General features: G+C 56.0%; 1 protein-coding gene across 2 annotated transcripts in view; it reads right to left on the bottom strand.

Annotated features, from left to right (window-relative positions):
- Positions 1 to 23,661, bottom strand: part of NPLOC4 (NPL4 homolog, ubiquitin recognition factor) — a 54,858-nt gene that overhangs the window by 7,281 nt on the left and 23,916 nt on the right. For both annotated transcript variants that reach the window (XM_044247230.1, XM_044247229.1), the window contains exons 9-13: positions 21,110 to 21,196; positions 18,479 to 18,550; positions 17,758 to 17,884; positions 12,259 to 12,419; positions 811 to 882 (exon numbers count right to left, since the gene is read on the bottom strand). In XM_044247230.1, the coding sequence (XP_044103165.1) occupies positions 811 to 882; positions 12,259 to 12,419; positions 17,758 to 17,884; positions 18,479 to 18,550; positions 21,110 to 21,196 (519 nt within the window). The remainder of the gene's footprint in view (positions 1 to 810; positions 883 to 12,258; positions 12,420 to 17,757; positions 17,885 to 18,478; positions 18,551 to 21,109; positions 21,197 to 23,661) is intronic.

Raw genomic sequence — 23,661 nt, 5'->3', positions numbered from 1 at the left:
AGAAAGCTGCCTTTAAATCACGCCGACTCCTCCTAAGTGCACGTTCCATCAATCTGTTTTCATCTTAATTACACCCTGGGTAGTCTAAAACACAGATGCCTTCACGGCCGAGGTAATAAATATGTTCTCAGAAGCTGCCAACTGGAATGGCGCACCGATGGGCTTGGCTCCCGGGGACCCGTTGCTCCAAACGCAAAGATATTTTACAGCCTGAATCATGTGCCCTTCCTGAGCCCAAACGTGGCCCGGAGAGAACCGGGCAGGTCACAGTTAGGAAATGAGCAGCCGCCCGTCCCCGTGGGACAGAGCTGACTTCTGCGAATGGGCTGCGTTCACGCTGGAGCCCGCTGCCACCCTCTGGCCTGGGGCCGCACCTCCACGCGCAGAGCACGCCTCCAGAAAGGAGACGAGACTGGGACGGGGCCTCGCAGCCAGCTGCCTGCAAGCGAGCACACAATCCCTTCACTCAAAGACGGTCGTGGCTGCCCCACGGCGAGCCCGGCTCTGGCAGATGAGCTGTGACCAGGGTGGCACCTGCACATCTGACCTGCGGAGACTGCCTGACCAGGTCGGTGGTCCTGCACTTTAGTTCGGAAGAAGGTAAACCCTAAGTTGTTTTTAAGGAGATAAACTGAAACTAGAAGAAAAAGCCCCTAGAATCGCCCACTCTTCAGGGATGACAGGAGCTCAATGAGGCACCTACTTCCAGGGTGCCTGTCCCGGGCCAAGCAGAGGAGCAACTGTCCAAGCCACCGCCGCCCACACCCTGCATCTGGATGCCCAGGGAGGTGGTGTGTGTCGCACACTTACGTCTATGATCAGATACTCCACGGGCAGGGGCCGGGCCAGCTGGGTGATCTCATTGCCGAACTTGTCTATGTCCTGAAACGGAATCAGAAGTGAGCGGGGTGAGGGAAGGTGTGCCGACCAGAGACGCGCTTCGTCTTTCGCAGGCTTGTCGTCCTACCTTCTCAACGATTCTAAGTCTCGCTGAAGTGCAGGGAAGGCAGAGAGGAGCAGTGCGTGTTTTTGCCACAAAGCCACCTGCCGTCACTTCCCAAGGCTCGGCACGGTGGCCACACCATGAAAAGCGGCCCTGCTCTGGGCTAATGGGACGTCTCCACTGGGAGCGAGCGTCACGGCCCCTGACCCAGCACACTCTCCCGCCCAGGGCTCCTCCCGCTGCCGCCCACTACACCCACCCGCTGCCTCCCACCCACGCGGCCCTCCCTCGGTCTTGGGTCTGAGCCAGTGATCCCACGCGCACCCCTGAAGCCCGACTTCATCCCGAACATCAGGAAAACAAATAATACGCAAATGAGCGTGCACATAAATGCGCAGGCGGGGAAACCCCCACCACCAATCTGTCAAAGTCTGAACTTGTTTTGCTTTGTCAGATGCACAGAACATAAAGTTTAATTATGGGGGAAAACGGCCAGCATATGTTCATTAATCATAAAATGACAATTATATCTGATTTATGTCAAACACGCTGAGTTCAAACAGAGCTCTAGAAATAAATTCATAAGAACCCACACTTTTCATTAAAGATTCTGTGAGAGGGGGTCATATTTTCTATCTAAATCATCACTTAACATCATATAAATCATTCACGGAGTCATATATAAATCATACATCCATAACTTCCAATTATGGGGCCTTCCATAAAAGTTTACATTTATTAGAGCCCTCAGACCCAATGGATGCCAAGCAGACCCCCCTGAGGCTCACGGGCCACTGCCAGGCTGCCGCAGCACATCCCACCCTGCCGGGGACCGCAGAGACGCACACCGTCTTTCGAAACAACCTGCACAGGCGTTCCTAAGTTGAAGCACGTCCGTCACCCCCACGGCAAGCCCAGAGGTCTTATCTGGCCCAGACTCTACGGTTGAGAAATTAAGACTCCGGGGCGCCTGGGTGGCTCCGTGGGTTGGGCCGCTGCCTTCGGCTCAGGTCATGATCTCGGGGTCCTGGGATCGAGTCCTGCATCGGGCTCTCTGCTCCGCAGGGAGCCTGCTTCCCTCTCTCTCTCTCTGCCTGCCTCTCTGCCTACTTATGATTTCTCTCTGTAAATAAATAAAATCTTAAAAAAAAAAAAAAAGAAATTAAGATTCCTGGTCTGCAATATATCTGTTTACCCGTGCCTTCCGGACCTTTCCTTGATTCACAACGTAAGGGAGCTGCCAACCAGAACCTGCTCCTCTGCTCTCCCAGAAAGCGGTCCGAATCTGCTAACCAGCTAGCCGCACAGGCAGCATTCCGCGTCCCCATCAAAGGACGCATTCCTGGAAAACAACACACTGCTTTGTCTGTCTGCCTTCCTTTGAAGTTGGAATTAATTTCCAGTCCATGTGACAGGTGGCCGCCCTGCGCTGCTTTCTGCGGCCATCAGGCTGGGCCCAGCTTTCTCAGGCTCTACCGGCTTGGATGGGGACAGCCCGACACACAGGCCGGCTGAGTGGGTCCTGGGGCCCCGGAAGTGGCGTTGCCCAGTGGAGGAGATACGGTAGGAGGCAGGAGCCAAATCCAATCCAACTAAATCACCACTTCCAAAAGTACACGCTTGCCCCTACCAGAAACAACCTGCAACAACTCATCCATAATTAGCCGTCTGGAATTCATCTTCCGATCTAACCCAGCTCGAACATGCAGACCCATTCTTCCAGCACCTGTTCGCTTTCATCTTCCCCTCTAGGGAACTTCCTTGTTGAACGCCCCTCTACTTTTCTCTGTATCATGCTATTCTCTTTCAAATTTAACTACCCAACTGTACCTTTCTGCTCCCCAAGAAAATAAAGGTGTTGTATCCCTCTCTGTTCCCCAGGGGGCAAACAGGGAACTTCTATCTCTCCCCCTGCCTCCACACCGACGTTTCTGCCAGCCAGACCCGGCCCTACACAGCATCTCAAAAGCAATTACTTTTTACGGGCGTCAGCAGATGTCGGGCTGGGAGAGGCGGCCCCTTAATTCCCAGGGTGGCAGCTGACAAAGTGTCAGCGGATTCATTTCCACAGGGAGAGGCGGAGGCTGAGGTCCCCGGTGCCCCGGCCCCTGCCTCGGCCATGCCTGCAGACCACGGCACCACCGCCACGTTACCGCGGAGTCGTCCAGGGAGCTCCGTGCTCGCGCCAGGACAAGGGCAAGTGCCACTGACCAGAGCGCCATCTTGCCTGGAAAAGGCAAACGAGGGGCGCCTGGGTGGCTCAGTGGGTTGAGCGGCTGCCTTCGGTGCAGGTCATGACCTCAAGGTCCTGGGATCGAGCCCCGCATTGGGCTCTCTGCTCAGTAGGGAGCTGCTTCACCTTCTGCCTGCTCTGCCTGCCTCTCCCTCCCTCACTCTCTCTGTGTCAAATAAATCTTAAAAAACCTTTAAAAAAGAAAAAAAAAGGCAAATGGAATCTCTACTGTGTGACTCTTCTCTTGAAAGAACTGGCAGCACCCCATTCTCGACTTGTCAGCGCCACGGGACAAGGAAACGCTTTCTCTGCTTGGCTTCCAGGTGCCGCCCGGCACCCTGAGGGGCACAGTCAGTCTGCTGCGGCCCACCGGTCCGCGCCGAAGGCCCTTCTGGCCCTGGACGCTCCTCTCCACTTTATGCCCCGGGGACTACAGCCAGGCCACAGCGCCGAACACCGCACACCACCCCTGCACACCCACCTCCGAGTACACCCCACTCTCCGAGCTACGCACTCGGCCACCCCCAAGCGTGGGGGCACCGGCGCACGCCAGGAGCCTCCCCAAACCAGGGACAGACGGCCGCAGTGGCTGTCAGTCCTCAAACACGCTGCGGTTCCGCCGCATCCGCAGCAGCGTGCTCCACGGTCTCTACAATCACCATTCACACAACCGACCGAAAACGACAGGAAAGAAGGAGGTATGCCAGATGCAAACAGGGCTCACGCTCACCAGGCCTGCCTCGTACCTTTCCGCAGGGATCAAGTGTGCGACCACAAACGCAGAAACTCTTGCTCTAAATTATAAAAGGAACCCACGGTAGAGCAACGCAGCGCAGAGAGAAAGGAGAAGCCACGGTCCCCCCCGCCCCCGCATTCCCCCAAGATAACCCGCGCCAAACGCTGACTCGGGAAAAGCACCTTTACAAGCAGCAGGCCCCAGCTGTCCCTGCGGGCCTCCCGTCCGCTCCTTCCCCAGTGTCACAGCGTCTCTAGGTGACATCTCAGCCCTCTCTCCCCTGCCATGCTTTTATGGCTGCACAGGACCCAGAAGGACATAGAATCCAGAGCTGTGGACAAGCACCGACCCCCCTCCCAAGGACCCCCAAGCTCTGCAGGCCCGTCCTCCGTACACGCGCACAGCAGAGTGCACATCCGCAGCCACACGCAGATCTCTGCGCTGCATACGCAGGTGTATGTATGCTTTTACGTTATGAGTTTTATCCCAGACCTTTTTTAACTTAAATTCAATTAATTTACACCGAGTGAACTGTTAGTTTCAGGGACAGAGGTGAGTGACGCGTCGGCTGCTCACGACGCACGGTGCTCGTCACATCCCGAGTCCCCCTCGGTGCCCGTCACCAGTGCCCCCGGCCCCCAGCCCCGGCCCCCCAGCCACCCTCGGTCTGTTTCCAATGGGTAAAGGTCTCTTACGGTTTGTCTCCCCCTGATTTCGTCTTGTTTTGTTTTTCCGTCCCTTCCCCTCGGCTGCTCTGTCTCGTTTCTCGAACTCCCCGTGTCAGTAAGGTCGTGTGGTAACTGTCTTTCTCTGACTGACTGACTTCGCTCAGCCTAACAGCCTCTAGTTCCATCTGCGTCTTTGCAAATGGCAAGATTTCGTCTGTGTCGATGGCTGCGTAGTAGTCCACGTGCAGATATACCACATCTTCTCTATCCTTCCATCTGCCGAAGGACATCTGGCTACGGGGGCTTCGCGGCTATAAATCCTGGGGTGCAGGTGCTGCTTCGGATCACTACGTTTGTATGTTTGTATCCCAGATCTCTGAGTAATTTTCAAGCTCACAGCTTCAGTGACCACGTACTGTTCTACCCCAGAGGTGTATTCTAACTTGGTGCCCCATCACCGAACTTTTAGAGAGTTTCCCGGTCTTGCTTTCACAGACGACATGACAGGTAGCCTTCGATGAACCTCGGGGCGCGTCCCATTTGCAAGGCGGACTCTCAGCCTAGCCACAGCCCACAGGAGGACCAGGAGGATTACTTCCATGTTTGCCTTCAGAGGTCTCTTTGCTCAAACTGGTTTTCCCAAAACGTGTGAGAAATGATTGTCTCAAATCCCACAAGGCTACAAAGACGACAGGAAGCACTGCTAGCTGCAACAGGGGAGCAAGCGGTCCCAGAAAGCCACAGCCCGCCTAGCGCAACAGCACAAGCTCCGTGACCACGGGGGCGGCTCAGCGGGCTAAGGGTCTGGCTGCAGCTCAGGCTGTCATCTCCGGGTCCTGGGGTCAAATCCTGCGATGGGCTCCCTGCTGAGCAGGGAGTTTGCTGAATCTCTCTCTACCCCTCTCCCCCCCTCTTGTACGCTCTCCCTGGCAAATAAATAAAGTCTTAAAAAAAAGGGAGGGGGGGAAGCTCACTTCTTCAGTGCCAGAAATTGACAAGACATGGAAGACGCAAACTGCCAACGTGATGAAGGGTATTAGCAAACACACCCTCCACACTCAGAGCTAACGATGAACTCCTGAAAGCACTTCCTTTATAGCTAAAAATAAGAGACGGCGCTGGTCAATGGACACGGTTCTGGAAGGCCTACCCGCGGGAGCCGAGGTGAGCAGGGAGAGAAAGACAGCTGCCATCCCTGCACGACACGCTCACGCGTGCGAAAACCCAGAAGAACACACGTGTACATAACAGACAGCAAAGTTGCCAAACAACAGTCTGAAAACGTCATTTTAAAAAGACACTATTTACGTTACACAGAGATAATAAAGGACCTAGGAACCACCTGACAGGTGACTGACTGACAGGACCCCGACGCAGACGACCCTAACCCCTGAGAGACACCGGGGGACCCGGAACAGGTGCGGCACCCCCACATTCGCAGGGGAACTCAGTGCAGAAAAGAGGCAATGAAATCCTTGCAACACAACGACGGAGCACGTGAAGTCCGAGGCGCGGCGGACACCTGCACGCAGTGGGGGGACCATCCTGGGGGCGGGGGCAGCAAGTCTCTGCCAACCGCAACAGCACACAAGTCGCCTGGTTTAGGAAAACAAGCACAGGGGGAACAGCTAGGGAGAGAAACAGGAAGTCGCAGCTCAACACCACAGTGGTCCCCTTTAGAGAAAGAGGAGGAGGGACCCGGGAATGTTCCGGTCCTTAAACTCTATGTTGGAGGCTTGATATTATGTGATGTTTTAGTTCTTTTTCTTTTCTTTTTTTTTAAAGATTTTATTATATTTATTTGGCAGACAGAGATCACAAGCAGGCGGAGAGGCAGGCAGAGAGAGAGGAGGAAGCAGGCTCCCTGCTGAGCAGAGAGCCCGATGCGGGGCTCGATCCCAGGACCCTGAGATCATGACCTGAGCCGAAGGCCGAGGCTTAACCCTCTGAGCCACCCAGGTGCCCCGTGATGTTTTATTTCTTAAACACATTTTACAAATAATCTTTCCTATTTGGTATTTAATTTCAAGAACTTCAAAAAAAGAAACAGATGGCAGTCTGATCATCTCATGCACTTAAGGGCTTCTTGTGCGGGGGCGGGGCCAGGGGTCAGCACCAGCGCTAAAGGCACAGAGAGCCTGGGTGAGGAAGCTCCAATGCAGGACACCCCGAGCTCTTCAATGAGGACAGCAGGTGCTGCTGTCGCCCACAGAGCCACCAGCTTTCCTAAAAAGGGTTAAATGAAGTTACTGTCCAAATGCTCAAAACGGCAGCCTCAGTCCTAAAAATGAGTCAAAACGCTGATTCTTCATGATAAAACATCACAGCACAAATGCATCTTTGTACAGTACGAACTTTAAGGCAGGCCAATAACGAACACTCCGATTCTCCATATGGGATCCCAGCACATGCGGTCTCGTGCGAACATTTAGTTACGGTTTAAAACTGAAGGACCTGCTCCACACACAGGGGCTAAGGGCGAGGTCTATGCAGTCGAGGCTGACGGTTTATTAACCAACATGGGACAGGGCACCTGGGGGGCTCAGTGGTTAAGTGTTTGCCTTCGGCTCAGGTCATGATCCCAGGGTCCTGGGATCCAGTCCCACATCCGGCTCCCTGCTCGGCGGGAAGCCTGCTTCTCCCTCTCCCACTCCCCCTGCTTGTGTTCCCTCTCGCTGTTTCTGTCAAATAAATAAAATCTTTTAAAAAAGAAATAAAACTAAATAAAGAAACAAACACCATACGGGACGGGGAGGAAGAGGAGAGGAAGCCCTACACAGGGGCTAGGGGCCTCTTGCTCGCTCCTGTCCCCTGGTAAGGGACAGGCCCTCCCCACGAGTTCTCTTAGGCCCAGACCTGAGAGGCGGCCCAGTGCGCAGTCGCTCAGTCGCGGCAGTCTGGAAGGGGCATTCTGGAAGGGGCATTCTGGAAGGGGCCGGAGCAGCAGAGCCAATGTCCTGGGCACCGCAGGCCTTTGCAGAGAGCAGTGGATGTGAGCACACCTCAGGCGTCTGCCGGCCGCCCCAGGACTCCCGCGGACCCTGCAGCACCTTCAGCCGCAGCCGCGGAGCTGAGCCAGAGTCAGAAGGGACAGAGCCGAGCAGGGGCCAGGAGGCAGCACTTGGGCACGGCTGGGCGACCCCCACTCGCTGCCCCGTCCCGTCCCCCCCCCCCACCCCCCCCCCCCCCCGCTGGCCCCTGCCCGTCAGCCATTAACACAGACGATGCAATTCTGAGCCGCACCCCCGGCCTCTACTTTTCCTGACAGGTGAGGAAGTGAATCCTTTGTTACGAGGGCGTCATCCCCAGCTTCAAAAGTTCCTCTTCAGGGCGAGGCCCAAAGCCTCCTGGCTTCTGGGCATCCAGCCCGCCCTGGGAGTCAGCACCCTCCGCACCAAATGACGTCCAGAAGACAGACTGAAGACACGGCCACGGACGTGGCTAGACCCAAAGACCTCAGGAAAGTGGCAAACAGGCCCGTCACAGCCGAGCCCACGGGGCGAGATCGCGTCAGGCACTCGCACAGACAGAAAGCGGATGCATGAGCGCCAGGAGGCCCGGGACGGGCGGCGAAGGCGCGCGGGGTCTCCGTTTGGGGGACGAAAGTGTTCTAAAATCAGACGCGGGCTCGTGAACATGGGTGAGTCGTACCGGACGTTTGAGTCACACCTCAGAAACCACTGAAAGGTCACACCTCACACCACTGAAACACCTGCCTCGAGGGGCACCTGGGCGGCAGAGTCGGCTGAGCGTGCAGCTCAGTCACGGTCTCGGGGCCATGGCATCAAGCCCCGAATGGGGTTCCAACTCGGGAGGCGGAGTCTGCTTGGGATTCTCTCTCCCTCTGCCTCCAGTCCCTCCCTCAAATAAATAAACCTTTAAAAAAATATTTAGCCTGATTGTTGATTGAAGAAGTCCGTGAAAAAGGCACCACGTGACCATACCTGGTGAGGGTGAGGGCATGGGAACACGGACACTCCCTGACTGCATCTGGTGGGAAGAAACCCCCAGGTCCCACCGCCTCCCAGTTCCACGCCTTGGCGCCTGCCCGCCTTCCAGGACCCAAAGGTGTTCACACACGCACACCAGGATTCGGGGACCAGAGCTTGACAGCTGAGCGACTCGCAGAAGCAAAACCCTGCAGACCACCGGGGGCCCCAGCAAGGGGCGCAGCTTCCCATCGGCGGAAACAAACACGCTCGGACTGTGCACTGCCAGGGGCGCAGCGCGGGAACGTGAGGGGCAGCCGCACACCCTGCCGGCCCCACTGCCACACGCCGACACAGGGGCACATGAGGAGACGCACAAGCGGTAGGAGTAAGAAAAACCAAAGGATGATGAGCCTGTCAGGGGGGCTCCCTAGGACTCCTATAGCACTGATAATTGCCTCTTTTCTCCTTCTGTCGGATTTTATTTATTTGAGAGACTGTGCGCGCCCACGCATGTGCACTAGCCTGGGGAGGGGCTGAAGGAGACGGACAAACAGGCCCCCCACTACAGGGAAGTCAGACTCGCGGACTCAGGGCTCAACCCAGGACCCGGGGATCCTGACCTGAGCCGCCCAGGCGCCCTACCAGCTGCATTTTAAAAGCTGTTAGAGGGCGTCTGGGTGCTCCGTCCATGAAGCGTCTGTTTTCACCTCAGGTCATGATCCCAGAATTCTGGGGTCGAGCCCCGCATCGGGCTCTCTGCTCAGCGGGGAGTCTGCTTCCCCCCTCCCCCTGCTTATGTTCCCTCTCTCAGTGTCTCTGTCAAATAAGTAAATAACATCTTTAAAAAATAAAAAAATATATGGGGCACCTCGGTGGCTCCGTGGGTTGAGCCTCTGCCTTCGGCTCAGGTTATGATCCCAGAGTCGAGCCCCGCATCGGGCTCTCTGCTCAGCGGGGAGCCTGCTTCCTCCTCTCTCTGCCTGCCTCTCTGCCTACTTGTGATCTCTGTCAAATTCATGAATAAAATCTTTAAAATAAATAAAGCAAACAAAAGCCACGGAGAACTGTGGGTGTGAGGGCCGCAAGGCTGCAGCGCCGAAACCCCAGGGGCTGTCTTCGGGCACCCACCTCGGAGTGGAGCCACCGTGGGAGGGCGCGGGTGGAGCCTCGCTCGCGGGCATGCGCGGGGCCGCCCCACAGGCGCGGGGCATGCAGCGGCCTGCGGTCTCCCGGAGCAGGCGCCCCGGTTGTGCAGCCTTGCTGGGGCTTCTCGAGCGCGAGCAATCCCAGGCACGGGCTCGTGCGGCCCAGTGGAACGTGGCGACGTGGTGCCGCTTTCACAACGGCGCGTGCTTACTGCGGGTCGGGTCTCTGGGCCCCGTGCTGGGGATTCCTGCATCATTTCCACCTTGTTACGACCCTCGCCGGGTGGCCTGGGAGCAGCGATCTCTGATGTTCCGTAGACCGGCCGACGAGGGAGCAGCAGGGCTGGAGGACGGATTCTGGAAGAAGCTCTCCAGCGGGTGCCCTGCCCTCCGCGCCCAAGGCTACAGAGGACTCCGTGGTGAAAGGAACAGGCGATGCAGCAAACGTCACCACCGTCGCAGTGTAAGAGCCTGCCGGGGCCACGCCAGCCTTCCGCGGGAGCCGCGCCGCTCAGTCAGCAGTCGCCCACGGCGAGGCCAAAAAACGGACATCCTGAAAGCTCAGATGACGCGTAACGTTTCTCGGCACTGAAGTATTTTTACGTGAAGGCACGCACGTGGCTGCTCAGACATCCCTACGGCACGCGTGGCTTCTGCCGGCCCTGGGAAACCAAACAAATGCACCGGACCCGCTGCACTGCCGTATCCGCGTCCTGGTGGCCTGGAAGGGAGCCTGCGGCATCTCTAGAGCAGGCCTGCACCTCGGGCACAAAGCAGTGTGGGCAGAAGGGCCTAGAAGCCACAGGGCTGGGCAGCGAAAACCCAGACTGAGTGCCGAGTGACACTGAGGCTCTTCCCCACTGCAGAGAGCATGAGGGGCTGCGAGTACCAGGTCCCTCCCTGGTGGGGCCACTGCTGCAGACACAGACCCCTCTGCACAGGGCTGGGGTTTCAAACACACAGCCACTCTCCCTGTCGGAGGATGCACAATTCCTGCGGTACACGGGGTGGAACGTCCACGTGTTTCAACTGCACGGGGCGGCAGTCAAGCCGGAGACTTCTTAAGACAAACAATGAATCTCCCAGCCTTTCAGGGACAAGGAGACAAAAGTGCAAAGTCTGGAGGCTACACTCTAGAGAAAGGCAAGAGTCAGCAGCAGACAGAGTCCCACACAGACGTGAGTCAGACCTGACCCAGCTAAGTAACCCGCCGATGCAGCGGGCATCCCATCAACCATGGCCCCACCGAAGAAGGGGTGGCCCGCTCTGGCCGCAAGGTCCTCCCAGGCCTGTGGCTTTTTAATATGCCATGACCAGCACACACCAAAAACTTCCCAAAGCCGCCCCCCCCAAAAAAAACACAAAAACTTCCCAAACCCCTGAAGAAAAGACAAACAATACAAAGGGAAAACAGGCAATAGCTGCAAACCCACAGATGATCCAAGTGCTGGACACAAGGGTCTCGAAACACCAGGAGCACAGACCGTCGTCAGAAGGGAACAAATTGACCCATCGAAACTGACCCAGATATGACGGACCGACCTACAGAGGGGGACGTTCATCTTAACCGACCCGCACATGTGCTCGCGGTCGAGTGCAGACACGTGAGCACCGGGTAAAAGCCACGGCAGCGACAGCCTCAGCGCCCAGGCCACAAGGGCCCAGGGCCAGCAGCGGTCACAGCCCAGACCGCACACAAGTCAGGACCACACAAGTCGGGACGTACAGGCTGCAAACCTCCGCGATGCAGACTACTCAAAAAAGAAAAAAAAAAATGACAAGAAGCCAGAGCGGCTTCAGTGAAGCGTCTGCCTTCGGCTAAGTCATGACCCAGCATCCTGGGATCCAGCCCTGCGCTGGGTCCCCTGCTCAGTGGAGAGCCTGCTTCTCTCCCTCTGCTGCTCCCCTGCTTCTGCTCTCTCTTCTCTCAAATACATACACAAAATCTTTTTTTTTTTTTTTTAAAGATTTTATTTATTTATTTGACAGACAGAGATCACAAGTAGGCAGAGAGGCAGGCAGAGAGAGAGGAGGAAGCACGCTCCGTGCTGAGCAGAGAGCCCGATGCGGGACTCGATCCCAGGACCCTGAGATCATGACCTGAGCCGAAGGCAGCGGCCCAACCCACTGAGCCACCCAGGTGCTCCATACACAAAATCTTAAAAACAGCACCACCACACACAGACTGAAGCCAAGTGGACGGACCATCAGCGAGCGGCAGGACAGCCTCAAGCAGCCGAACACACGGAGTCCCCGGAGGAGGAGGAGGAGGACAAGCCCACCGAAACCAAACACCAAAAAGATACTGAACCCGGCACCCTCAGAATTCGAAACACGGTCCTGGAACACCTCCCGGCCTCCTCCCTAGGACCGGGGGTAAGACGGGAACTCATGAGAAAACCACCGGAAACGGTGTCTGTGCCGCAACGGCCGAGCCGGCGTCCCAGCCCCAGCCCCAGCCCCGCGGCCGCTGCGGGGGAGAAGCCGCACACACGCGCTGGAAGGACCTCGCCCGTGAGGCGTGCTCGGAGCCGCAGAGCCGCACCCCGGTCAGCGCTGGCTCCATTCTCCGGCCGCGGCTCTCGCCCCGCGGCGTCTCACCTTATAGAACACGTCGGGCACGTACTGCTCGCTGCTGGACTCCTTGGCGTAGCCGAGCTCGGGGGCGTCCTTGCAGGGCAGCAGGCACTCGTCGCGGACCAGCGCCATGCACTGATTGGACACCTGGTACCCCTCGAAGTGCACCTGGTTGTCGGGACCACCTGCGCGAGAGAGACCTTCATGGAGGGAGGCCGCCAGAGGAGGTTCGAGTCAGGTCTGTCTGTTACTCGTCCCCTCGGACCCACAGAACAAAGGACCTCGCAGGAGTCTGCCCTGGGTAAGAGCTCGAAGGCCTCCGACGGCCGCCTGACGAGTGGCCTCAGCACCCAGCCGGGGGGGGGCGGGGCAGGGGGACGCGCCTGCGGCCCCGCCAGCGCCGGACACCAGCCCTGCCAGCGCGCCGAGCAGCGGAGCACCAGGGGCGGAGTGGCAGGCAGAGCCACACGTCCCAACAACCTCTGTTCTGGAGCGGATGGAGCGGGGCGATGGCGATGCGCGGGACAAATGGCGAAAAGGAGGCCAGCCTTTGCACCGCGGCCTCTACCCCGCAGCCGCCCCACGGCCGCCGCCCCCCCCCCCGACCCGGGCGCTGCAGACTCTGTCCAGAGCGCCTTTCACCCCAAGCTCTGTCGTCGCGCCACAAAAGCTCCAACGGGACTTCAGATGAGGGACACGGACAGGGCCAAAGCTGCTAAGAGGGAACCACCCAGAAAGTTCAACGGAGCAGGCACCCGGCTGAGACGGGTCCTGAGAGGAGGGCGGCCCCTGGGGACCGCGGGCCCCGAGCCTCCGCAAGAGGGAAGACCACACGGTGCGGGCGGACGGCGGACTTCCTCCGCCACCTGCGCCGACAACGCTAACGGCTGCCATCATCTCCGCCCTGAGAGAAGGAAGAAAACCTCACGTCTCGACTTGAGCTTCTTTAACAAAAACAAAACACTGATCAGGGAATAGACATTTCTTCTGGCTTTCAAACACGTACCAGAAAGCAGACCTGGCGGCCACACAGAGAATGTGGAAGACGGGGACAGAAGAGCCCAAGAGGGGACAAGCCAGAGGCCTGCCCTCTGCTTCGCGCACTGGGGACCAACCGTGGCCGGCTTCCAGAAGCGCAAGCGGGCTCCAGAGACTCACTGGACAAGCAAGCTCAGGGTCTCTGGCCCTCACGCACATGCTCAGGGGAGCTGGCCACGACCACTGTCTAACGTAGAAGCTGCGGATGCAGGGGGCCTCTCTCTGCTGTGCTTGGGGTTAGGGACATGTCACGTACCACAGAGGAGCACACTGGGTGCGAAGGAGCAGGGGAAGTGGGGGGAAGGAGTCCTGTGGGGCTGCCCATCCCTCCAAGTGTACATCTGGCTCTTGTTTGACTTTAGGTGTTGTAAATTTGCACCGGCTTTTATTTTTTTAAGAGATTTTATTTATTCAGTTGACAGAGACACCGTGAAAGAAGGAACACAGCAGAGGAAGTGGGAGAGGGAGAAGCAGGCCTCCTGCCAAGCAGAGAGCCCGATGCAGGGCCCCATCCCAGGACCCTGGAATCATGACCTGAGCCGAAGGCAGACGCTTACAACTGAGCCCTCCAGGCGCCCCTGCCCTGGCTTTTAGATTTAGCATTAAAGTGTGATGGGTCATAAGAGAAAAACACTCGGCCTTTGAAAAACAGAGAAAAACAGAAAACAGTAACTGTAAAATAGAAGGCTGGTTTAAAAAAAACAACAACAAACCAGTAGGGGTCCCTGAGGGAAGTGTCTGACTCTTGGTTTCAGCGCAGGTCATGATCGCAGGGCCGTGGAATCCGCTGGAATTTCGCTCTCTTCCCTCTGCCCGTCCCCACACGTGCTCTCTCACTCTCTCAAATGTTTTTTTTTTAGAGCAAAATTAATCCAAATGGATAGTCTCCAGAGGTAGATTCAGTGGGAGGAACCGTAAGCCGCCCTTTCCTGGTGGAGAAGCAGGACAGCAAGCCGTCCTGGGTTTCTTTATCCTTTCCAGAAACCCCACACTGGCCGGGCTGTCGAGGCAGTGGGACAAGCTAACAACAGGACTGTTCCCTTCTCAAGTCGTCAATCTGCCGAGGAAAGCCACACGTGGGAGGAAAGGGCCTGTGGCAGAAGCACATGGGGCCTGGGACGCCGCCTCAGGAGGGGATGCTCTGGGCCCAGAGACGCGGGTGGCCCGCCCGCCGAGACAGAGAGGCCAGCTCCAGGGCAGGGAATTTAAACGTAGGCTCCATAATGCACTCCCCTTCCCCCGACCCTTCCAGCTCCTCCTCCACAGGTCTCAGGCTAGAGCTGCCCTTGGCAGGGAGAGGCGGGGCTGCGGCTCCCGCAGCAGCTCAGGGAGCTGTGCGCACGGCGCCTGCAGAAGTACCGTAAACCCCGCATGCAGCAGTCAGTCTCCTGGGAGCGGGCCACACACACGCAGGCCTGCTCCCTCCCAGCCCAGCAGGGACTCAGGGACGGCACGGCAAGCACAGTTCAAACAGCTCCGTGGGGCAGGGGCACGCTCCTGGCCAAGAACCACTGACACAGGGGCAGCACACTGTGTCTGGAAGTTCAAGATGTGCGACGCTGTGGACGGCCGCCCCTCCTCTGGCCGCCCCCGGGAGCCCAGGAGAACTGCGAGCCTGAGCTCATCACAGGCCTCCATGAGGGGGGACGTCAGCAGAGAAACGCAGGGACCCCAATGGCACATCTTACGGTAAATTAATCACTGTCTGTGGTTCTGAAGCCTTTCAGTGAAGTGGCGACTCTGAAGGAAAAACTTCACAGATGATCTACACTCTCCAACCTCCCAGCAAGAGGTATGAATCAGTGACTGACGGAATGGGCAGCCCCAAGCAGAAACTATTTATAATCCTAAAAACGTGCCAGTTCCTTTGGCCCCACAGACAAAGTACTTAAAAGGTCTAGGTCACCATGCGAGCCCAACCCAAGACAGCAGTTCAGGAATCCGTGGAAGTAATTTTTGATTGCCCTCAATGATGGGGCCCTGGGCCACGGGTGTGGGAGGGAGCTGCCAGCCGGACTGCAAGAGGTCAGACTCCACTGTGTTTGGGGGAATCCCATACAACGAAGGACCATTCCACGTCCCACACAACCTTGAATGTGCCTGCATGCTCTTATGGGCAAAACCCCCCATTTGTGAACTCGGATTAGAATCAACTGTGTTTTAGGGACACCTGGGTGGCTCAGCGAAGCGTCTGCCTTTGGCTCGGGTCACAATCCCAGAGTCCTGGGACTGAGCCCCACATCAGGCTCCATGCTCAGTGTACAGCCTGTTTCTCCTTCTCCCTCTGCCTGCCACTCCCCCTACCTGGGCTCCCTCTCTCTTAAATTAATAAATAAAATCTTGGGACGCCTGGGTGGCTCAGTTGGTTGGACGACTGCCTTCGGCTCAGGGCGTGATCCTGGAGTCCCGGGATCGAGTCCCACATCGGGCTCCCAGCTCCATGGGGAGTCTGCTTCGCTCTCTGACCTTCTCCTCGCTCGTGCTCTCTCTCACTGTCTCTCTCTCTCAAATAAATAAATAAAATCTTTTTAATAAATAAATAAATAAATAAATAAAATCTTTAAAACAAAAACAAGGGGCGCCTGGGCGGCTCAGTGGGTTAAAGCCTCTGCCTTCAGCTCAGGTCGTGATCTCAGGGTCCTGGGATCGAGCCCCACATCGGTCTCTCCGCCCAGCAGGGAGCCTGTTTCCCTTCCTCTCTCTCTGCCTGCCTCTCTGCCTACTTGTGATCTCTCTCTGTCAAATAAATAAACAAAATCTTTAAAAAAACAAAACAAAACAAAAACAAAAAAGGATTGTGATCTCAGGGTCCTGGGATCAGTCCTGTGTCATCGGGGAGGCTGCTTCTCCCTCTCCCTCATGAGTTCTCTCTAATAAGTAAAATCGTTACAACAAAGAAGAAGAATCAGCCATTTTTCCTACGTGAGCACAAACACCAGTGCACAGTTTGAATCCGCAGTTTGAAGTCTCTAGGAGATACCAAGCTGGCGGACGGAAGGAGGCATGTTGACCTCAGAGATTCCCGGAGGCTCGATACGCGTCTCAGGAAAGCCTGGCACTGGCCCCAGGGAGGCCGGCACGCAGCTGGCCGCTCCAGGCGGCCTGTCTGTCCCAGTGGGCTTCAGTCCCCGGGCCCTGGTGAGCGGAAGCAGGCTGGTCTGTGCTGCGGCTGGGTGGCCCCTCTGTTCCGCTGCTCCGTTCACACAAGCAGGGAGGCGTGTCATCTGTGAGTTTCCCTCTCCAGACAGTAAAGGGCACATCCCCAACAAGGGGGGTTCTGAAGGGGGCGTCTGACAGGTTTGAGCACCGCCAGTCTAAACAACCGTACCCAGAACATGTGCCTCCTGGGCTGCAGGAAGTAAAAAGGGAACGCGTTTCTCCCTCCGTCACGTACAGAGCAGGTGCAGCGAATTCCGAACGCCGCGACAAGCACTCTTCCCTGTCCCCTCCCCGACGTCCAGGCCAAGCTGCTCTCCCCAGCTGACCTCACAGAACGACCCCACGCCGAGGAACTACTTTCCCGGAACCCTGGTCAACACTCCTATCCACTCCCCTAAGGACTGGGCCCGACAGCGGTGCCAGGAAAACCGACCGACGCGATGGCCTCACACGGGCCCGGGAGAGATGCTGCCGCCGCCTCTCCCGCCTCAGAAGTGCGCGCGTTTCAAAACGAAAGGGACCGACCGTCCGAGTGGGTCTTGTGAATTCAGGCGGTGTTTCTCTTCCTGGTTCTCATGACAGTCCCCTCGACGGCATGGAGGGGGATCCAGGCTCTTACTGACGTGTCTGGGCTCCCTGCGGACTAGTGTTAAAGCGGGGGAGCTTTCTACAGACCTGGGGAAGGACAGCGACCGTGAACACACTAGATCTCCGGCTCAGTGGGAGCAGAAACCAGGTCCTCACAGGACCCAAGTTAGTGTTTACTTTAAAAAAATAGCAAATAGACAATGATTTCACAAGTTGGTTCTCTGAGTTGAAAACTGTAAAGTCCTACAACCAGTGTATTTCTAGGATAACAGGCCAAGCATATTATGAATGATTTGATGGCACCTTCTTACAGGCCACAATTTTTTACGATGTATTTATAACGTACATGACATGGAATCCAAAACAGTGTCCTCTCTCCCCACACACACACACTCAGAAATGGTCTTAAAAGGACTCCCACTCATAATGTCAAAAATAAGGAACAAACAGTGAATCCTTTCCTCCTACAGAGCCAGAGAGTCGTCTTCAGTTCCTGGAAAGGGAGAAGACAGCCCCGAGCTAAGATCCAGAATCAAGCTGACTTCGACTTAGAACGTGAATGGATGAGGGAAGGGCTATACTGAGCCCGATTCTAGTGGTTTTGCGGGCGATACAGCGAGTTCCGGATTTTTACCGTAAAACAGAAAGAGGAATCCGTGTCCCAGGGCACGGATTTTAAGAAAATCTCTAGTAGCTAAGTTCAGAATGAAACTACCAAAAGAGGACCAGAGCGCATACCTGTAGCCACCGCAGTGACGAACTTGGAGCCGAAATGTCCGTCTGGAGAGAGTCGACATATGTTAGGGTGCTTATTCTGGAAGTCTCCTGCAGTGATACATTCTTCCGAACTCAGGAAATAGGTGTCCTAGGAAAAGAGAGCGGGCCTGTCAAGTTTTACAGCATCACGTGGAGACAGACTCCTATTTCTTCTTTAGAAAACACCAAGGACTGAACTGTGCCCTGTCGACACCGCACGAAACAGACTCCTACCGTGCCTAGCTGTCCCGGGCCCTCCTCGCCCACCACAAATAACAAGACCAGAACCACCCGGCATCCACCCCCATGGGCTGACCTCCAAAAAACACCAGCGGGAGAAGGCCAGGGGGTGAGGGTTGCTGCTCTACGAGTCGCAATCAACAGACCCACCCTTTATTTATCAAGAACCCAGTGTAGAAAATAATTCCACCTAAAAGCCAGGATGAGGGACACCTGGGTGGCTCAGTCGTTAAGCGTCTGCCTTCGGCTCAGGTCATGATCCCAGGGTCCTGGGATCGAGCCCCGCACTGGGCTCCCTTTGCTGCTCCCCTTACTTGTGCGTGCACGCATGCTCTCCCTCCCTCCCTCTGTGTCAAATAAATAAATAAAATCTTTAAAAAAAAAAAAAAAAAAGCCAGGTTGAGCTTTAGAACCAAGCTGCAGGCTGAGCTAAGTGGGCACTGGGCACTCCGTCCGATCTAACCTTATTGCGGCTGTATCTGACGGTGCCCTTCCGGGTGTCTTCTGAGACGAGGTCTGTAAATATCCAGCCAACCTGCAGGAAAAGGAAAGCATCCTCTGGCCTCTCTCTGAAGCAGGTGATGAACACTTTCTGGCCTCTGCTCAGAGGCCTTAAGAGCATTTCTGTACGAGACTCCTGTGACCCAATTCTTTCTAGGCGAGTCAGATCCTCTGCTAAGCCACCAGGGCTTTCAAAGTCCACGGGGCTGCAAACGGCCACCGGCCTCCTGCGCTGCTGGACGCCGGCGCTGGTGCACGAGCGGAGCTCCTCACATTGTTAGAAGCCCCATGGCAGCCACTCTGTAGCCAGCAGTGGGGTTCAGGGGGAACCCCAGGGCGAACAAGATTAACAGAATCCCTACACCCCAAAGAGGAAGACAGACAACGAGCAAGCCAAGAGAGACGATCTATTTCAGACGCTAAGATCTTACCCATGAGGTAAGAAAACGGACTCCCTAGAAGACACGGAAAATAAGGACGACGGCCACGGAGTCCTCACCCAGTGGCTCCTCTGCGCTCCACTACAGGACTGAGGAGAGCAGGCGCGGGCACAAGGAGCTGAAAGCCCATCGCTACGGCACCCTTAATGCCAGGCCCCGGCAGCCGTCTCTCTGGCGCTCTGCGGCCCTAGCCCTCCTGAACCAGGACCGGGCTGCGAGGTCGATGAGGGGGGCTGGACCCCAGGGACACGTCCTTTGGAGAAGCGACGTGCTTCCCATGACCTGTCCGGCATAACCTTGATACAAAAGTCTTCAAATCCATCTGTGGCACACAAGACCACCCCAACCACGCCAAAAATACCCAAGCAAACAAAAAGCCCACAGAGGATGCAGCGAAGAAACAGAGACCTGCGGCGTGAACGGGCGGAAGCGGCGAGCAGAGCAGAGCCAGGCCTCACCCACGTGGAGATCTAGAACAACTACAGCGATCGTAAACCGTACGTTTAAAACGAAGGTCCAAAAGTTATACTGACTTCCCTTTTGAACAACAGAAACATCAAAAACTTAAACCAAAATATGACCCTAAATCAAGACACTGACTCCTGGGGCACCTGGTGGCTCAGTCGGTTAAGTCTCTGACTCTTGACCTCAGCTCAGGTCATGACCTCATGGAGTGTGAATCCAACCCCCACGATGGGCTCCGCCTCGGGCTCCCAGTGTGGCACCTACTTTAAAAAAAAAAAGATGCTGATTCCTTACTAGAAACAATAGGACTGTGTTTCTTAAATCTTTTGTTAAAATGACTTTTCTCTACAAGCCCCCAGGCTTACAAACACATTCCCTATTTTCCGTGTTTATCTGTAGGGAGTTCATTTCTCACTAAGCTGATTAACAAGTAAAGGATAAAACTCATGGGGCACCTGGGTGGCTCAGTCAGTTAAGCGTCTGCCTTCACTTCTCTCTCTCCCTCTGCCTGCTGCTCCCCCGGCTTTTGCTCTCTCTGTCCAATAAATAAATAAAATCTTCTGTTAAAAATAGGATAAAACTTGCATAGGGGGTGCCGGGGTGGCTCAGTGGGTTAAGCCTCTGCCCTCGGCTCAGGTCATGATCAGGGTCCCGGGATCAAGCCCCACATCGGCTCTCTCTGCTCAGCAAGGAGCCTGCTTCCCCCTCTCTGCCTACTTGTAATCTCTGTCAAATAAACAAACAAAATCTTAAAAAAAAAAAAAAAACCTTGCATAGCTATGAACATCGAAATTTTAAGAGGTATTCAAATTCACATTCCAGGGGCGCCTGGGTGGCTCAGTGGGTTAAGCCTCTGCCTTCGGCTGTCATGATCTCGGGGTCCTGGAATCGAGCCCCACATGGGGCTCTGCTCAGCGGGGAGCCTGCTTCCGCCCACCCATGCCTGCCTCTCTACTTGTGATCTATTTGTCAAACACATAAATAAAATCTTAAAAAAAAAAAAAAAAAAAACCAAATTCACATTCCGTATTTACCTGTAGAAACCCTTCTGTGAAGTTCCTGGGAGCTCCACCAAGGACATGACACAAACCAGATCAACAGACTCAAAACAAAAGGTCTTCCCTGTCTCCTAACTGCCCAGTAAAACTAGGAAACCTCCCAGGCTCAGACACCTAAATTAGCAACAGGAAATCCAGAGTTGATGGAAGAGGGAGCGCCAGAGGTTCCAAGCACCTGAAGCTAAAAAATGACGGGGCGACAAGGACACATGAAGGGAGGCTCCCACTAAGAGGCTGCGCCTGGTCCTGTGGGCAGGACACACGACCCAGCAGCAAGGCTCCTTCCTGGACAGGACAAAGGGGTCTGGCTCCTGCTGCCTCTTTCTTTCACCCGCTGAAGCCATCCTCAGGAAGTGTGCCCAGCAGATTTCAACACTACAGCCCCAGCACAGGGATCATTTGTTTTCATTTTACTTTGAATCAGAGAAATATTTGAGTTCAAATCCGAGGAACCTAAGAGCTATGGCATCCAGAAAACACAAGCAGGCTTTACAATATGCTGGGCCTGCACCTGACCTCAAGCAGCTGGGAGTTCAGTCGCAGGCGAGGCCTGGCCATGCCACCCACCTGGATGTCCCCAAGAGAGAGCCCTGGTCCCCCCCTTCAAAGGCCAGCAGAATGCCTCAGTACCTTCCTCAGGCCAAGCTTGGCAGCAATTTCATCCACCACCTCGGCTTTCGGGTCTTCCAGAAGCTCCAGGCTGTTCTGTGTGCCAATCTGTTAGGGCAGGAAAGGAAGAAGACTCAGAGGAGCCCAGAGCCACCCCACTCCAATTCTGGCACGGCTCTACCCCTTGCTAAAAAGGAGAGTGATGCCAGCAGAAAAAGGCTGACATCCGGATAAAACACAGCCGAGCCCTGCAAGCTTTGCCCCTCCTCAGGCTGCCTCATGCTTTCCAATCAAGACTCAGAGGACCCGGGGCGCCTGGGTGGCTCAGTGGGTTAAACCTCTGCCTTCGGCTCAGGTCATGATCCCAGGATCCTGGGATCGAGCCCCTTGTCGAGCTCTCTGCTGGGCGGGGAGCCTGCTTCCCTTCCTCTCTCTCTGCCTGCCTCTCTGCCTCCTTGTGATCTCTGTCAAATAAATAAATAAAATCTTTAAAAAAAAAAGACTCAGAGAACTGAACGTTGGTGACGCTCAGGCCGGCTCACATCAGAGTCTCTCGTCAGGTGTATGGTCGCTCTCAAAACTGAGGAAGGCCGTTCACACAATTTTTTGGTGGGTTGCTTCACTGGGGAAAGTCCGTTTCAAAACACCTTTGAGTAAACAGTTCCTTCCAAAGAGGTTCGGGTACGTGAGGCAAGAGTCCAGGGGCGAGGTGAGCCCAGTCTCCGGGAAACAGGCTATCGGAGCACGCATGCGGCTCCCATGGGGGGAGCGCCAGGCTTCCCAGGCGAGGCACTGAGCGGGGGACAGGGGGGTGCAGAGGAACGGAAAAGGCCCCTGCGGTCAGCCTCCTTCGTGCAAGTTGGCGGGCAGAGCACGATGCTCAGGGCGGCAGGTGGGCTTGGACTCTGGCTCGTCTGCGGCCTAAACCGGCCCCAGGGCCCCGACTCCCCGCAGCGGACGGAGCAGGCTGGAGTCCTTCACCTGCCCCGAAACGCAGCTCGAGGGTCACTGACAGAACCCCCCCGGCAGAAACCCCAGCCACAGGGACAGGAAGACGAAGGTAATCCCAAACCAAGCTATCCTAATTGGGTATATCCTCACAAATGAGTCAAATTCTGGCAAAACAACCCGAGAACTTTCTGCTGTGGGGTATTGGCGCTATGCAGATGGGCAGAGCTCAGGTCGCATCATGAACGGAGAACCAGTCTAAGGGTCTGCTTTCAGGACCGGCAGCGGCAGGAGCCTCAACTCCGAATAACCTGTGGGTTCCTCAGGTCAGTGGTTTCAACCTTCAGGAGGCCCGTGTCGGGAGCTCCGGGGATGCTGTTTGCAGTCTGGATGCCAGAGGTTTCTGCCTCCGCGTTTCATTCGCTCATGCTCCGGACACGACCGCTGAAACCCCTCCTGAGAGACCCCCTCTCCAAAACTGAATCCGAACACACTGCGCGGGGGCCGAGAGCCGCCCCCCCGCTTACCGAGTGCACCCGGCGCCCCTGGCTCATGGGGTCTCCATCAACACCTGGTGTCTCCGTTTCAATGAACCCCCACAGGAGGCCCCCCGCCCCGCAGACACCTCCCCGCAGCTCTCGGGCAATACGGAAACTGGCAGAGGGCCGCACGCTGCGCTCAGAGTCCGCACAAAGGCGGCCAGAGAGACCGCAGCACGCGGGAGAGCCACGGACCGGCAGACCCTGGCTTTCCTAAGAAGGCGGCTACTCAGGGGCTGAGTCGCCACGGGCAGTGGGCAGGGCACACAGCCAAAGCAAGAAGGGGAGGGGTGTGACCACCTGTGTATCTGCTTATACTTTGAAAGCTCAAACTTCTGACGTCCACCCAAAGGTGCCGGAAGAGAGGGAGAGGAGAAAGGGGGCACCTTATTCGGAGATCCGACTTTGGAAGCATGCCAATTCTTTTTTCTTTTCCAATTTTAACTACAAATTTCAAACACAGCAAAATTTAAAGAATTTCACAGTGATGACCCACATACCTGCTATCTAGTTTCGGCCCAAACACTTACTCAACTCTCTCCGCCTCCCTCATCGACTCACGCGCTCTTGGTTCTCTGCTGTCCGTCACAGTGAACTGCACACCCAAGCACCCCTCCCGGGTATGTCACCCCCACATCACCGACCAGAAATCGGTGCTTATGGGGATGCCCGGCGGGGGGCTCAGTCATTAAGCGCCTGCCTTCGGCTCAGGTCATGATCCCAGGGTGCTGGGATCGAGCCCCGCATCTGGCTCCCTGCTCAGCGGGGAGCCTGCTTCTCCCTCTCCCTCTGCTGCTCCCCCTGCTTGTGTTCCCTCCCTTGCTCTCTGTCAAACAAAAAAAATCTTAAAAAAAACGAATCATACTGTATAAATATTTCACAGAATCATACAACAAAAATCCATATAGAAAATCAAGCCTGGGACACGTGAGGGCTCAGTCGGCTAGAGAGTCTGCCTTTGGCTCAGGTCATGATGCCAGACTCCTGGGATCAAGTCCGTGTGGGGACTCCTTGCTCAGTGGAGAGGCTCTTCTCCCTGCCTGCAACTCCCCCTGCTTGTGCATGCGCTCTCTCTCCCTCTGTATC

This window comes from Neovison vison, chromosome 5 (genome assembly GCF_020171115.1).
Source record: "Neovison vison isolate M4711 chromosome 5, ASM_NN_V1, whole genome shotgun sequence".
Lineage (NCBI taxonomy): Eukaryota > Metazoa > Chordata > Mammalia > Carnivora > Mustelidae > Neogale > Neogale vison.
Note: the sequence above shows the minus strand (reverse complement) of the source record. Positions and strands in the feature narration are given on the sequence as shown.